The sequence below is a fragment of the Sorghum bicolor genome, chromosome 1 (genome assembly GCF_000003195.3).
Source record: "Sorghum bicolor cultivar BTx623 chromosome 1, Sorghum_bicolor_NCBIv3, whole genome shotgun sequence".
Taxonomy (NCBI): Eukaryota; Viridiplantae; Streptophyta; class Magnoliopsida; order Poales; family Poaceae; genus Sorghum; species Sorghum bicolor.
The window spans coordinates 65,978,806-65,994,569 of NC_012870.2; the positions used below are offsets into that span (position 1 = coordinate 65,978,806).

Here is a 15,764-nt window from a genome sequence, read left to right on the forward strand (position 1 = left end):
AGGTGTGTAGAGGATGTAGATGGTGGTGAAGATGATGGTGATGGAGCATCGATGGCGATGGCGGCAACCTTCTCATCATCACTTTCATTGCCGGAGGAGTCACCACTTGAGCTTTCAATGTCGGTGAGCCAATCACCAACAATATAAGCCTTGCCATTCTTCTTCTTGTAATGCTCCTTCTTCTTGCCACCTTTCTTCTTGTATTGCTTCTTGTCATTCTTCTCATCATCACTTGAGTCATCTTGCTCTTTGTTCTTCTTCTTGTACTTGTCCTTCTTGGGCTTTGGACATTGATGAGCAAGATGACCAAGCTCACCACAATTGTAGCAATCCATCTCGGAGATGGGCTTCCTCTTGCTACTTGTGAAGAACTTCTTCTTCTTGAGTCAAAGTTGACTCCATTCTTGTTGAGCTTCTTCAACATCTTTGTGGTTCTTCTCACCAAGAGGGCAATAGATGCATCATCATCACTTGAAGTTGATGACTCAACTTCAATCTTCTTGGCTTTGCCCTTGTGAGAAGCTTTGAGAGCCAAGTCCTTCTTTTCTTTCTTGGCCGACGAGGAGCCATCTTGAGGGTTCATGTGCATGTACATCTCATGAGCATTGATCTTCCCCAATATGGTGGTTGGTGTAGCGGTGGAAAGATCGCCTTGATGAAGCACAGTTACTATGTGCCCATATTTCTCAATGGGAAGCACACATAGTATCTTCCTTGCTACATCCGCCATACTCATTTGTGTAAGCCCAAGTCCATTTAGCTCCTCTACAATGACATTCAAGCGTGAATACATTTCATTAGCATTTTCTTTAGGAAGCATTTCAAATGTATTAAGCTTGTTCATCACTAGGTGATAGCGTTCCTCGCGTTCACTCTTTGTTCCCTCATGGAGCGCACAAAGTTCCTTCCAAAGTTCATTGGCGGTTTTGTGGCTCCGAACACGGTTGAACACCTCTTTGCAAAGACCTCTAAAGATGTGGTTTTTGGCCTTTGCATTCCACTTCTCGTTTTCTTGCTCTTGTGGAGTAAGAGCGGTGGCTCTTTCCGGAGGGGCAAACCCTTCGGTCGCGGCTTTTAGGCACTTTACATCGCATGCCTCAAGGTATGACTCCATCCGTATTTTCCAATACGGGAAGTCATTCCCATCGAACATGGGTGGCGGTCCATCCCCGTTAGACATCTTTCTCTAGGCGGTGAAGCCTAAATAATGAGCACTAGGCTCTGATACCAATTGAAAGGATCAAGATGCCCAAGAGGGGGGGGTGAATTGGGCTTCTCTAAAAATTTAAGCAACCTATAAGCTCCAATTCCACCCCTTGTGCCTAGAGTGTCCTAGAGAGCTACCGGATAAAAGTTTTGCAACCTAGTTCCAATCCTATTCTAGCATGGCAATTCTAAGAATGTAAAGGCACAAAGTAAATGCTAGAATGTAAAGGAGTAGTGGAAGAAAATGCTCGGCGATGTTTTGCCGAGGTATCGGAGAGTCGCCACTCTCCACTAGTCCTCGTTGGAGCACCTGCGCAAGGGTCTTGCTCCCCCTTGGTCCGCGCAAGGACCAAGTGCTCTCTACGGGCTGATTCTTCGACACTCCGTCGCGGTGAATCGCCCAAAACCGCTCACAAGCTTGACACGAGCCACCCACAAGAACTCCGGGCGGTCTTCGTGCCTCCAATCACCACCGAACCGTCTAGGTGATGGCGATCACCAAGAGTAACAAGCAACGAACTCTCACTTGACCCAAACAAGGCTCTAGAGAGTGGTGGATGCACACTTGACTCTTGGAACTCACTAGAGGAGGATTCTCTCAAGAAATCACTCAAATCTCAATCCTCTCTAGGCTCTTTGCAACTCTCTTACTCCACAACAAGTTTCACTGAAGTTCAAATGGGCAAGAGAGCTCTCATAGACGAGGTGGAGAAGTATAAATACTATCCACGAAGTCCAAAGGTCGGCCAACCGTTTTCCACTGAAAACGGGGTCACCGGACGCACATTATGTTGCACCGGACGCACTGCACCGAGCGTCCGGTGCTACATAACGGCTACCTGCGCTTGTCTCTGACAGGTCACCGGACGCTAACTCCCAGCGTCCGGTGCACCGTCTGGTGCTCGGGGAAACTTTACATGCTCCCTGCGCATGGGACCGGACGCTACCCGGCGCGTCCGGTGCTAGCGTCCGGTGCTCAGGGAAGGCTTGCAACCTCCCTGGGTAAGGGACCGGACGCTACCCGGTGCGTCTGGTGCTAGCGTCCGGTGCCTAACCCTAAGCACCACACTATTCCAACGGCTAAGGACCTCACCGGACGCACTCACAGAGCGTCCGGTGCAGCGTCCGGTGCCCCTTTGGGCACCCAAACTCCGTCGAAAAGCGATTTCTCGAAAGCGAAGTTGGTTTAACTCAATCTAAGGACTATCTCTGAGCTGCCTAGTGCTAGGTTTACCAAGTGTGCACCACACCTAAACCTAAAGCCTTGCCTAAGTCAAGCTACTAGATCAAAGTCCCTCTTAATAGTACGGTTAGAAGAAAACAAAGTCCTAAACTACTCTAAGTGCCCTTCTTCACCATATGGCACTTAGACCTAGTCTAGTCTTGACGATGTCCATCCGTCCTTTAAAAATCGAAACGATTTCCACTATTAAGTAGGCATGTACGTCCCTGTTCATCAAGTACCTATTTACCATGACCTTACTTATGACTTTGCCTCTGCAAAACACACGTTAGTCATAGTAATCAACCATGTCATTAATCACCGAAACCACTAGGGGCCTAGATGCTCTTTCACTTTTCTCCTGAGAAAGACACACTGGTGGGTCTTGCAGCAATGAGTGTCGCCCGCTCATATGCATCTGCTGCTGCATTGGATGGTCACATATTCGCTTTCGGTGGTGGAGGTGGCAACTCATCATGGTATAACACAGGTATGACTTGGTTTTTATAATATGATTTCACTACATTTGCATGAATTTTCATTTTTTGTGGCATGTATTTACTTCTATCTGGTTGTTTTCTTTTGATAGTGGAATGCTATAGTTCAAGGAATAACGAGTGGATAGAATGCCCCTCATTGAACCGAAAGAAAGGAAGTCTTGCTGGTATCAGTCTTAATAGCAAAATATATGCTATTGGTGGAGGAGATGGAAATGAAACTTTTTCAGAAGTTGAGATGTTTGATCCATATCTCGGGAAATGGATATGTGGTCCATCTATGCTGATTTCTGTATGATCTCATCCTCTCTTTGCTTACTATTTACCTAGCTTGATGTCTTCTAGGCTCTAACCCATTACAACGTAGTGCTTGGACCTTGAGTCAGCTATGTTTGTATTCTGATTATCTTGGTGCAATTAAGAAATAAGAACACATAAAGGGAATAACTTTATTTTTGTGTAAAGATACATAAAGTTATGATGTGTAATTTTTCTCACTTTTTTATATATACTTGCAGCAGCAGTGTTCATCCTCTCTGTAAAGAATTCTGCTTCATATAATAATTCATCTGATCATCGCATCATTGTTTGCATAGGTTGCCTAGATTTTTGTTCAGCTACTTACACTTATATCTTCACAATAATTTCTTACATCAGTTGTACTTATTAGAGCATCTCAAAGAGGCAAATAGTCTTGACACCAATATGCTAACTTTCTCACAATATATATGTTGCAGCGATTTGCTCTTGCTGTAGCTGAATTGAATGGCACCATCTAGGCATCTACGCAACTGGTGGATATGATGGAAGCACGTACTTACAGTAAGGCCTCCTTAACACTTCCCTTCATGTTGTTACATGATATACAGTCACATAAGACAACAGAACTAAACTCACATTGTTGCATGCAGATCAGCAGAACGGTACGACCAAAGGGAGGGTGTCTGGGCCCGGCCGTCTTCCAAGTATGAGCACAAAGAGGGGATGCCATGCCCTAACTGTCCTGGGAGAAAGCCTGTCAGTAGTTTCCTCTTATGCTTCGTCTTTCTGGCAGAATTAAGCTCATCCTGGTATTGAATCGTGGCAAATGAACTTATCTAGCTGTTTGCCCTGTGTTTCAGATATGCAATGGGAGGATACAATGGGGACAAGATGGTTTCTAGCGTTGAGATCTTCGACCCTCGCCTCAATGCCTGGAGGATGGGAGATCCCATGGGCGCCCCAAGAGGATACGCCGCTACAGTTACTCTGGATGGAAGCGCGTAAAAAGGAAGATAAAAATAAAAAACTTAGGGAAAAGTATCTTGAACGGTGTAAAGACACACCAGCGCTTATGTATGCCAAATACACTCTTGGATTTAGCTACAACTACACGATCGCAGTTAATAAACATATTCCTGGATGGGATGAGGATGTTTTCAAATAGAAATTTAAACGGGCAGAAAACATTGCAGATGACGTAGATGGGTAACTAACTCAAAATCACCGTCATTTGCAATAACAAATACCTATGATTTAACTATTTCTATTTATTGCTGATCATAAATCTTGCTACAGGTACTTAAGTGGATTTCTCATCCTACAATATATGTCTACATGGAATAGACCAAAAGCCACGCATATTTATACAGTGAGTATAACACTTTGTCTAAGTTTTTGTAAAGTTTTTTTAACAAAATGTAGTATTACCCATGCAACACACTAATTTTTACATATATACTTGAATGTGTGACAGGATGGTACGGAGATGCGGCGGAATTTATTTGTGGATTTACTGGCGCACGAAAGAAATGGATATCGAAGATTTCTTCCTGCTGATATTAAACATTATCTTGGTCGTATCACGGAAAGATCTATAAAGTAGAATTTGTGAGCTTATAACGTCGTGCTCTCCATGACCGTGTTTGATTTCACGAACTTTGTTTCTTTAAGTCAAATGTAACTTTATAATTGGTATTTAAGTTTTATTATAACATTATTATCTTATTGTGCGATCTGTGAATTTTAAATAAAAAATATTAGTTATCCCGTAGCAACCTGTGAATTTTAAATAAAAAATATTAGTTATCCCTACCTAGTCTATCCTTAATCCCAAAGATAAGGAAACCCCTTTTTTTACGAAATAAAACTTAGGTTGTTGGACTCTTTGTCACTAAACTTAAAAAAAGGTTCAAAGAATTGCTGGACAACTCCTTTAATTGTTGGGCTCCTCCTCAGAAAGAGAAAGAAATAAACAAGATCAGATTTTCTTATTTCTTAAATCTTAAAAAGAATTGCTGGACAACCCCTATTAAATTAAAATAAACTTGAATTGAATTGTTGGGCTCCTCCTCAGAAAGAGAAAGAAACCCTCCAAAAATAAGCGTATGCTGCTTAGTGCAGCGGGCACACGGTATTCTTTAGTAAAAGGCGAAAGAATAGTTCGCTCTGTGCCCACTGCGCAGCTGCGTGGGCTGTCTACGTTGCCGTGACCGCTTCTAAATAGCCGCGCTTCCCACTGCAACTGGCTCCAGCGAGCAGTTTGGGACTAAACGAGCAAACGCCGTCCATCCGCCCATGCCGCCGTGGATTTCATTTCCTCGTCCATTCACCACTCAAGCTAATGCCCACTGGCCCAGCGGACTGCGCGGCCTAGGCAGCAGCTTGCTGTCCGGCCCAAACAAATTCTCCGAAACGCACGGGCGCCCCGGGCTTGCCGGGCTCGGCCACTGCTCCCCATTCTCATTCGCCTGCATTTTATCATTTCCCCGAAAAAAAAACGACAACTAAAAGTTACTACGGCTCACAACAAACTTCATAAGCTGTTTTTTTACCGAATAATTATTTCTAAAACAGCTTTATGAATGAAGCTGTTTTTTTCTTCTCTCACAAAGACATAAGTTGGATAAAGCTGAAAAAAATAGCTTATTGCAGCTCTCTCCCTCATTTCTCTCTCTCATAGTCTCATCTATGCATGAAGTGGTTGGTGAAACTATTTTACCAAACACTTCTTCCAAAACAACTCAACTTCATCTAGAAAGTTGCTCATAAAGCTATTTTCTAAAAAAAACTTTACTAGTAAAGTTGAGCTGTGCCAAACAAGCCATATATTTGCATGTCTGCATAACACATGTCATGAGCCTGTTCGCCTGGCTGTGTTTAACAGCACTGCAGCTGTAAGAGCATCTCCAAGAGACTAGGTAAAATTATATTCTAAACTACAATATTTAGCCATTGTGTAAAATAAAAAACTCACTCAAAGCATAGAGGTGTACAACAGCCTTTGTATAGGATAACTAGTGAGGATAACATGCTATATATGATAAACGAAAGTTTAGGAATAGCAAACTTGCTATTTTAGCAAACCAAATAGCATACATGTTGGACTTTAATTTTTGCTTTAAAAATATAAAAATAGCCTAGATAACATGGATAACATATCTCTTGGAGTTGCTCTAATTAAGTTTAAAAAAATAATCTTACAAATCAGTCTCTAGATATATTTTTAGTTTCATAAATAATTTATATTTAATACTTTATGCACATGTCCAAACATTAAATGTGATACGAACTAAAGTTTAGCAGCATTAAGCAAACGGGTCTTAATGCTCTTGTTAGCTTATGTTGCCGGTGCCCTAGCGCTCGCGCAGAGCAAAGTGAAAGCCAATACATGATGGACGCATGCACAATCTTTATCTTGATAGCCAATCGAACGTGACTAGTGGAGAACAATTTTATTGATTAATTCTAACGTTGGATCCACAACTAGTCATATACATATTAGCTGTCAAATTGACGATGCCACTGAAGATGTTCTTAGCATTATTCCACTATCTAAAAAAAGATGTTCTTAGCACAAAACATCCACATCAGCAGAAGTATTGGCCCCACAGATTGTCATAAAGTGTGTTTGGTTTTCTGGCTTATTTCTAGCCTGGCTAGAATCCTAGCCCGGGCAACCTTTGGTATCATCAAGCCAATTGCTAGTTGTTTGGTTGTGTGTTTTATCTAAGTCTGGTTAACAAATGGTGTGTTTGGTTGTCTAGTTTATTTTGCATAAAATCACTTCTTCTTGGAGCTGGTAACTTTACCCCCTTTGAGACATTTTTCACAGACAGGTGGTGGGCACCTAGGTGAGCACGACAAGCACCTCCTGCTCCTCGGTTCTTTTCCATGGCAGCAACAGGGCATCCTTCATCGGAGCACACAACAGTAGCATAAAGAGGCTGGGTTGAATCGACCTCCAGTTCTGAGGCGGAGCACACGAACTCCTTCGTCTCCACGACGGTAGCACCACCACCACCACCACCATGAGCATGAACTTGTTGCTCTCGCGCCAGTCCGTGAGCTCAAAGCGGAAGACGAAGATGACGTGCGTGGGCGGAGCCGCAGCAGCCACGGTGTGCCCCGCGACGGCGGGGGCGTTGGGTGGCGAGATGTGGTGCCGCAGAACTTCCAGCGCACGCGCATCTCCGGACCCCTCTCCTCTGTTCTTGAGCACCTAAGGGTGTGCCTGGTCAATCTCCGACGAGCCGCCGCTGCAGGTCGATTCCTTTAACGTTGAGCCACTCTCGAGCTCCGACAGTCGTCCACCTGCATCAGCTGTGCCCGCGTCATCTACGCCACCAACCGCGACGTCTTCAATGTCTACTTGCAACACGAGGTGTGCTACCGTCTCCGGTGCTTTCTCGCGCCGGCGTGAAGGAGTACCGGTAGGGAGGAGCTCCAGCGAGGGATGACTGGGGGGAGGAGGAGCACCGGTGGGAGGCCAAGCACCGATAGAGAAGAACAAAGTGAAACTGGGTGGTGACGAGAAGGGAGCATCGTGGCTGGCTCTAGCCTGGCTCCAGAAAAAACACCAATCCCGTGTTTTTTTAGTCTAGCTCCAGGCGTATGAATGATCAGTTATAGCTTAGCTCCAGGGACTGGTGTTTGGGCCACTGGGCTAGCTTTGTGTTGTTTGGGCCAATTTTTTATGGGTTGTAAAGTAGTAAACTTTTGTTGGGTCAGATTTTAGGGAAGTCCTGGGCCTACCCACTGGGCCCGCCACTAAGCTAGCCCAAACCAAACAAAAATCAAGCCCAACCAAACACACTTATACAGGCTCGCAGGAGTAGCGGTTGATGAAAAGCAGAAGTCACTTCTGGTCGCCTGAGGCCAATGAAGCAGAGGAGCCTTGATGAGCTTGGATGGTGGAGGCGTGGAGCTCCGCACCCGTGACGTAGGGGGAACGGGGAACGCATCTGCAGGATACGACGACGGAGAGGCGGACCGCGCACGTGAGCTCATTCACGCACGCTCTCGCCGCGGCGCTCCCGCCCGTCAGCACAGGTCAACACCTTTCAACGGCGGGGCGCCACCCGTCCCCCGTTGTCGTCATCAACCCCCGTCACGTTCCCACCAACCTGGCTGCCTCCCCCGGCCCCCACCCCGGGCATTCCCTCAACCGCCGCACCTCCGTCCCAGACACGCCTCACGGACTCGTGGACCCAAGCTCAGCTATGCCCCACCGGTCATGGAAACGTGTTTCCGCTGTGGGCTGTAGCTGCGGGAGCCGCTCCAGGATTTAACTCGCTGTAGTACTCTCAAGCACCCGCTCGCCCTCGCTGCCGCCGCGCTTTCGGCGGTCGGGGTCGCGGTCGCGGTCGCGCGCTGCTCCTCGCTCTGTCTTTTCTCTCGCTCGCCAACACTCACGCACGCATCCACTCCACGTCTCCAGTTCCCCCTCGCGAACCCCATTGGAGGAGCGCGCGCGCGGAGCCCCAAAGCCACAAGCGGAGGAAACCCTAACCACTCGTTGGTTCTGTGCCCGCAATGGCCGTGCCGGGGGTAGCACTAGCACGGTGAGCGGATCTGCTGGGTGATGGGCAAAGCGGCGTGGGACCCGCCGGACTCGGCTGGAGGCGGCGGTGCGGAGGGCTCGCGGGAGGAAGCACCTGGGGAGGAGGGTCTCGGGCGCCGCCGGTGGTGGCGCTGCTCGGCCGCCGTGGTGCTTGGCGCTGCCGTGGTGCTGTCGGCGCTGTTCTGGCTGCCGCCGTTCGCGGCGCGGCGGCGGAGGGAGGACCAGGCGCGCGGAGACCCCTGGGCCGGAGGTCAGTGCGTGCGTTGCTGCCTGCTGCTTGGCGAGGGGTTCTACTTCTAGTGGAATGCAGCTCGCAAGCGTCGTCTTCTCTTTGTACTCGCGATTCGGGGGGGGGGGGGGGGGGGCTAATTTCCCCCGTGCTCTGCTCGTGTCTGATGAGGCTGCAGTAGGATGGAGCCCTTGCGTGCTGTGATGTGGTGCTGGTGCGGAATGCTGGTCTTTCCACTGTGCGTGTGTGCGTGTTGGAGGATCAATTGAGCTCGTAACGCTGAGCTCTATGGTTTGCATTTTTGTCCAGAATTGGATCGTGTCCATCATATTTGTTTTAGTCACATGGATAGTAGAATTTGACACGCCTTGACCTTAATTTGAGTTGCATGTGGACTTTTGCAGGATTCGTGTTTCAACATGTTGACCTAGCCGCCTAGCTGTTAGCAACAGGGGTAGCTATTATGGGTTGCATTTTTTGATTGAGATGTGTGGCACATTTGATTATTAGAGATATAGAGCACTTTGGTGGTTGTGTTGGTTGTTGTGGAATCAATGCCTGATCGTCTTCCACCAAAACTGCGATTGGCCTACGGCGAATTGCTAGTTGGTCTACTGTCCTGAGTCCTGAAATGCAGTTGGTGCTGATTGACGAGGACCACTTTGCTAATGGAGGTCGGAAGCTGTTTAGGTAATGGGAACCTTTTGGTTTTATAGCACCCAAAGAATCTGACTTTTGGGAAATAGCACAAAAATGTTTGGGAACACTTTAAAAGCACCAAAACATCGCAATCTTCATTTTTAGCAGTTCATCACATTCTTTTTCATCCATTGCTGTTATCTTTGACCAAAATACTTCCACTCAGTATGCCTGCTCTGTGTCTGTTTTGTCTCTGACTGCGAAACTGGGTTCTCCCATGTCACCACCATGTCCGATCTTGCCTGCTCTTCTTGGCACTGACCGCGTTGACCGGCTGTCCTAGTCAACTGTGGAGCTTAGGCTGGTTGCAGAAGAGCGTGCTAACAGATCACAGGATGGAGCTTCATAGGGTCACATCATGTCTGTGTGCACACGCATTGAGGTAGATGTCTATGGAATGGTACATGTACAATTGCCACAGATCACAGGATGGAGCTTCATAGGGTCACATCATGTCTGTGTGCACACGCATTGAGGTCTTGTGGTTGTGGGTGTTGCCAAGGGAGTTGCAGAGGCCTGGACTGCACAGCAGTGACGATGATCTACGGCTGCCATTTGCCACATGATTGTCATGCTCCACAGCATCCAGGAGAGACCATTGTAGCAGCGCAGCATGACCACAACACTTGGTAGTTTATGGATCCCAGCCTGCAGAGTAGATAGTGACACTAAGGGCAAAACTGGTATTTTGCAACTTAGTTTTGATGAACAGAAATGAAAAACGGGGGAGATGAGTAACAGAAGGTGACACTTTTCTGTGCTATTATAGTTATGGGAACATATTTGCAAAAAAAAAAGTACGGTCAACTTTTTGGTGCTCCAAAAGTCAGGTTCTTTGGGTGCTATAAAACCATTTTTTCCTAAAAAGACTGCAGACGTGCGTACAACGTGGTGCTTGAGCTGCCTGTTGTGGTGTTCCCATCCTGGGTTTGATCCTGATAGTGTTCTTATTAAAACAAAAGGTCCCTCGCTGTGCAAACTGCCTTCAGCTGCTGGCACAGGGAGCGCCACCTGGGGGCAGCCTTCAGTATCTTTTCTAGACCCAGCTGTGGTTTAGGCTCTTCTTAGTGTCAACAACGTGGCTATTTGCCCAGAAACATGTGTCAGAATTGATAGCCTCTAGTTATATGTTGCAAGATTTGGTAGCTATATTGACAGAATGTCATCCAGGTAATTTTTGCCATGGACATTGGTGTACAAAAGGTGTAGATATAACCTGACCAGTTCAAAGTTCACTTGTCCAAACACTATATGTTGCATCTGGCAATCACAATGCATGATAATATTTAAATTTCTGAAGTTTACTCTACATCACCAGTTCACCATGAGTACCACAAAGATAGCAAGAGTAGGATTCATCCTGGATGCTGGCGGCTGATGCTAGGGGTCGTGCACTTGCCCTGTATTAAGTTCTCATTTTTTTAATGGAAAACAGGCTTGTTTGGATGATCTAACATGTGCTCATATAATATTTGCCTTAATGAAACTTTTTTTCCAGTTCTCTTATGTGCTTATTCTGTTTTACTTACAGCTGATGTGGTTGCAAGCTTCAGGCTGCAAAGAATGATTTCTGAGCTTTGTGGAAATAAATCAAACCTTGAGTATGATATTTTTGAAGAGATTGGCATCAACAATTCTGTGGTACGTTCTACTTCACTTGTCCATAGCGACTGTCCTTCACTTGGTGTAATTATTTGCTCCTCCTGTTACTCTAGGTATCTGTACTTTCATTGGAGCCAACTGGGGAATCAAACTGGACTACTGTGACTTTTGGGCTCTGGCCCTATCCTAGTAATTTCACCTTATCACCAACAGAGTTAAGCATACTGAGGTCATCTTTGGTGTCCTTGGTTATACAGCAGTCTATCCTCCATTTGACACCATCTATGTTTGGGAATTCTTATTCTTTTGAGATATTGAGGTTTCCTGGTGGCATAACGATTATACCTCCACAAACTGCTTTTGTTCCTCAGAAGCCTGATGGCTTATTTAATTTCTCGTTGAACTTTCCCATTGATGTGGTACAAGACAAGCTGAGTGAATTGAAGGCCCAGATGAAATCTGGATTATTTCTTAACGAACATGAGGTTTGTGCTGCTCAAGTTCCAGTTCATTTGTTCAAAGCATTACTGAAGAACCAGTTCCCATCTCATGACTGGCGATTTTTTAAAAAAATTATTTCAGTTGGTCAATCCAAATCAATTTTATTTGTTAATGACCATTATGACCCATAAACTTGCTGTGCTGCTGAAATATGTGGTACATTAACGAGCCAAAAATGAATACAAGTCTGCATGGCCATAACAGTTTAGCAAATCATAAGCTAATTCTTTAACATTTTAGGTGTAAATATCTGGATTTGTGCACCCAAACAAAAAACAAAATAGCCCATGGATGTGATTTTAGTTATTTACTATTTGCCACTACGGCATTCAAGTCTTCCGTCCTGAGTAAACAAGTTTCTTTATCATCATTGTTTCGCTGTTGTCACCAGTAAAATTTCTGTGCCTGCTGATTGATGCAAGAAGCTTTACACTTGGTGAAGTTTCTTCTCTATTGATTGATCTTGCTAGTTAACAGAAAAAAAATTATCTCCACTAATCCTGCATTGTGTTGGCCTTCGACGAGTTGAAAGCTCATTCAATCCTTAATCTTTACATGCTATGCTTTTTGCTTTTGAAAATTATTTTGTCCAAACTTAGTTTTATCTTTGTGCTTTAGCACAAATGCTTCTTTTATCGCTGAGTAACTCTTTCCTTTCTGAAATGCAGATCCTATATGTTACACTGACAAATCTGTATGGTTCAACAGTTGCGCCTCCTACTGTTGTTCAAGCGTCTGTTCTCCTTGCTGTTGGGGCAGATAACAAACCACCATCATTGCAAAGACTAAAACAGTTAGCCCAAACATTAAGAAATTCTTCTTCTGGAAACTTGGGCTTGAACCACACTGTGTTTGGACGAGTTAAGCACATTAGTCTGTCCTCCTACCTTCAACATTCACTGAACAACTCAGGCAATGCTCACTCCCCAAGTCCAGCTCCTCAACCTAATAATCAATCTCCCTCAGTCCATCAGGATAACAATTCTGACCATGGTCACCACCACCATCATCACCACGTCCACCATCGCCATCATCACCGCTATGATCATAGTCATCAGAGTTTGCAGCATTTGTCCCCTGCCCCAGCTCCTCTGCACAGCACTACTTTTCCCAGTTGTGGTACCTGTAAACGCAAGAAAGAACATAGCACTCCTAAGCACCATTCATCTCCCTTCAGGGGTCCTCGCCCTGTTGTGCCCACAGCTTCTCCAAATAGTTATGAAGCATCAGGCCCATATGTACATCCGCCATCATTTCATCCAAGGATTCCATCCTCTGCACTTCCTAATGTTGTTTTTCATGCAATGCCACCCGGTATGAGAAACCCCAAGCCTCCCAACAAGTTTTCATCGATATCACCTGGAGCATCTATCTGTGAGTTATTTACTGATTTTTTTAATAATGTCTCATACTGCATATCTATTTGAAGCAAATTTGTGTCTGGATGCATTTTTTCTGTAAGTTTTAACAAACATTTTTTGGATCATTCTAAAAATACTGATACTGACTAATTTATGCGTACTCCAGTTGACCAAGTATTTGCTGTGTACCAAATCAGCTTCTTTTGTTGATTAAGCTTGATGCTGTGCAGTGTCTAATGATGGCGTGTTGACAAAATCATATTTTGAAATTTATATGCCAAATTGCCTATTTTTGTGACACTCAACTTTAGAATTTGTTCTACAAGCTTTAGATTTTAATAATGCAGTTTGATTAAATGTTTTGGGACATTTAAGTAGCGTTACATGTGCCTTTAATATTAAAACATATTTGTCAGTTGTTCTTGTGAACTTTTAATCATTTATTTATCTGGAATCATAAAAATTGGAAAAAAATCCTTATAGTATAGGTAATGCATGGAACATGACAGCTGACCCAGAACAGTATACTGGTTGTGGTCATGCTCGAGCAGTTATCTTCTGTTACCAGCACCATTGTGCTTCTGATAAACTGGTATAGAAAAATTAAATAAAAATTGCACTTATGTTGAGTTTCAGTGAAATGGACACTGATATTTGTGTTATTTTGAAACGGGTTTGCGGGAAATGTTAGGACTTGATAACTTGATGAGAAAACTATAAACAGAGTATGTCTTGCAAATATTTGTGTACCTCTGTAACCTTAGGGGATAGTTAGGATTGATGACAGTAACTAAGAGCTACTTTTGAGTCTGAAATCTGTTAATTTGTGAATTATTTGTGGTCTATGGCTGGGGCTCAAGGGCTGTCTTTCTTGACTGCCCTCCTCCATGGTAGTTAGTGTGTCTAGCCCAGCTGGTCGTCTTGTGTGTTGGTGTCTCCGGCGTGAATGTATTCCTAGTTTCTGTTAGGTGTTGTTTCATTATTTGGGCTCTTGCCCTTTGTTCTCTTCTTAATATAATGAAGCGCAGTTCTCCTGCGTTTTCGAGAAAATAGACAGTAGAACATAATTCTACTTGAATATTGATCATATAGAATTTTTTCTCGAACGATCATATGTAAATGATCGAGGGCTATGCTATTAGATAACTTTGGGCTATAAGCTTGCGTGAATGTCTTTCCACCATGACAATGCACGGAATCGTTAACTAGTAGTAGCTAAAATTTGGGGTTCCCTCCCTCCCATAGTAACTAAAAGGACATATGAAAGTGAAGTATGGGGACTTTGTTGTGTGCTTTCCCCGACAGAGCCAAAAGAAAAGGAACAGTTGCAACACCTTTCCTACTTGGGACCACAAGATTTTATTCTCTTTCGTAATAACTGAAGGTACATATGAAAGTGAAGTGTTGGGACTTTGTTGTGTGCCTTCCTGACAGGCATCAGGGAAAAAAAATAACAGTTGTAATCTGTATCTTTGAAGTTTCCTTAGTTGATATTATATGGTACTTCTTTCTTATGCAAAACTTATCCTTTTGGTCGTTGTTGTCTAACACATCTACAATAACTTGGTGCAGCGTTTGCCTCCAGGTTATCTTCCCATTGGTGGGTGGTCATTGCATCGTTTCTGTACTGGCCCATGTTGAAGTGATGGCATATTTCTCACCCAGGTGAAGTTCTTGCGTCAGCTTGGATCACCATTTTTCAAATGATCTTCAGCATAAAAAATGTTAGATGGTCGTCTTTGGTGATGCATTAATGGATGTAAATATATGTATAATGCAGCAGAGGGGGTGTTTGTGGTCAAAGCCGTAATGTGGCGGGCCCTTGTGTCCTTCATCCCTTATGTTGCTTTGTACAATCATACGCAAATCAATTTAAGATATTTGGTTTTTGTTGAGAATTATTGTGCAGGATTGAGGTCTTCAATATTTAGGATACAAAGGGTCTTATGTTATTGATTGATGATCCAGTTTTTGCTGTGTCATGCATTGTAAAATTGTATATATGAGTTTGAGAGGGGATGACCTTTTTTCTTTTCTTTTCTTTTTCTTTTGGTTGAAAATCAAGTAGCAATGTTCTCAACACTTATGTTTAATGAATAAGGTACATCTATATCTTATGAAACAATAGATGTTCCAGAAGCAAAAAAACTAAACATGTGCATGTCATTATCAAGGAAAACATGTCATCAGCTTCACCTCGCTAAATTCGCACTCCTGAATTTGTGGCATAAGGCATATATGGTCATAATAGCATGTTTGTACTGTGAATGGTATCTTTCATTTTTCTTTTTTTTTTCTTTTATAAAAGGATCTTTTGTACCTTATCACCCCCCTAGGTGTGAGTGAGTCGGTGTTTGTTGCCTTGTTTTCTTTTTTTTTTGGCGATTTTCCTGTAGGTCTATTATCCTAGTCATGATTCTATTCTCACTGTAATGGTAACAGTAATTGATGTGACTAAAGTTTGTATGTATCGCTATATATATATATATATATATATATGCTTTTCCCATCTTATTCTCCATGTGAAAAGGTTGTCTGTCAGTGTTAGAATGTGAAGATCTGCTGAAACCTGATAGCCTTCGACAGAAGACTGAGGCCTTGTTTAGTTCGCAAATTTTTTTAAGAT

At 44.0% G+C, this 15,764-nt stretch overlaps 1 protein-coding gene and 1 long non-coding RNA gene across 3 annotated transcripts; both read left to right on the plus strand.

The window, feature by feature from the left end:
- LOC8082291 lies at positions 2,828–4,356 on the plus strand. Its single transcript, XR_002450346.1, has 5 exons — positions 2,828–2,918; positions 3,018–3,217; positions 3,663–3,747; positions 3,837–3,942; positions 4,047–4,356. It is a non-coding gene; the product is annotated as an uncharacterized LOC8082291 (long non-coding RNA).
- On the plus strand, positions 8,511–15,062 carry LOC110431891. Of its 2 annotated transcripts, XM_021451654.1 has the most exons (6): positions 8,513–8,996; positions 9,380–9,665; positions 11,206–11,315; positions 11,390–11,761; positions 12,446–13,151; positions 14,711–15,062. In XM_021451654.1, the coding sequence occupies exons 2-6, from the start codon at positions 9,644–9,646 to the stop codon at positions 14,782–14,784; spliced, it is 1,284 nt and encodes a 427-aa protein (XP_021307329.1). In that variant the 5' UTR covers positions 8,513–8,996; positions 9,380–9,643; the 3' UTR covers positions 14,785–15,062. The 2 variants fall into 2 exon arrangements, with proteins under 2 accessions (XP_021307328.1, XP_021307329.1); XM_021451653.1 differs by lacking the exon at positions 9,380–9,665 and having other exon boundaries at positions 8,511–8,996.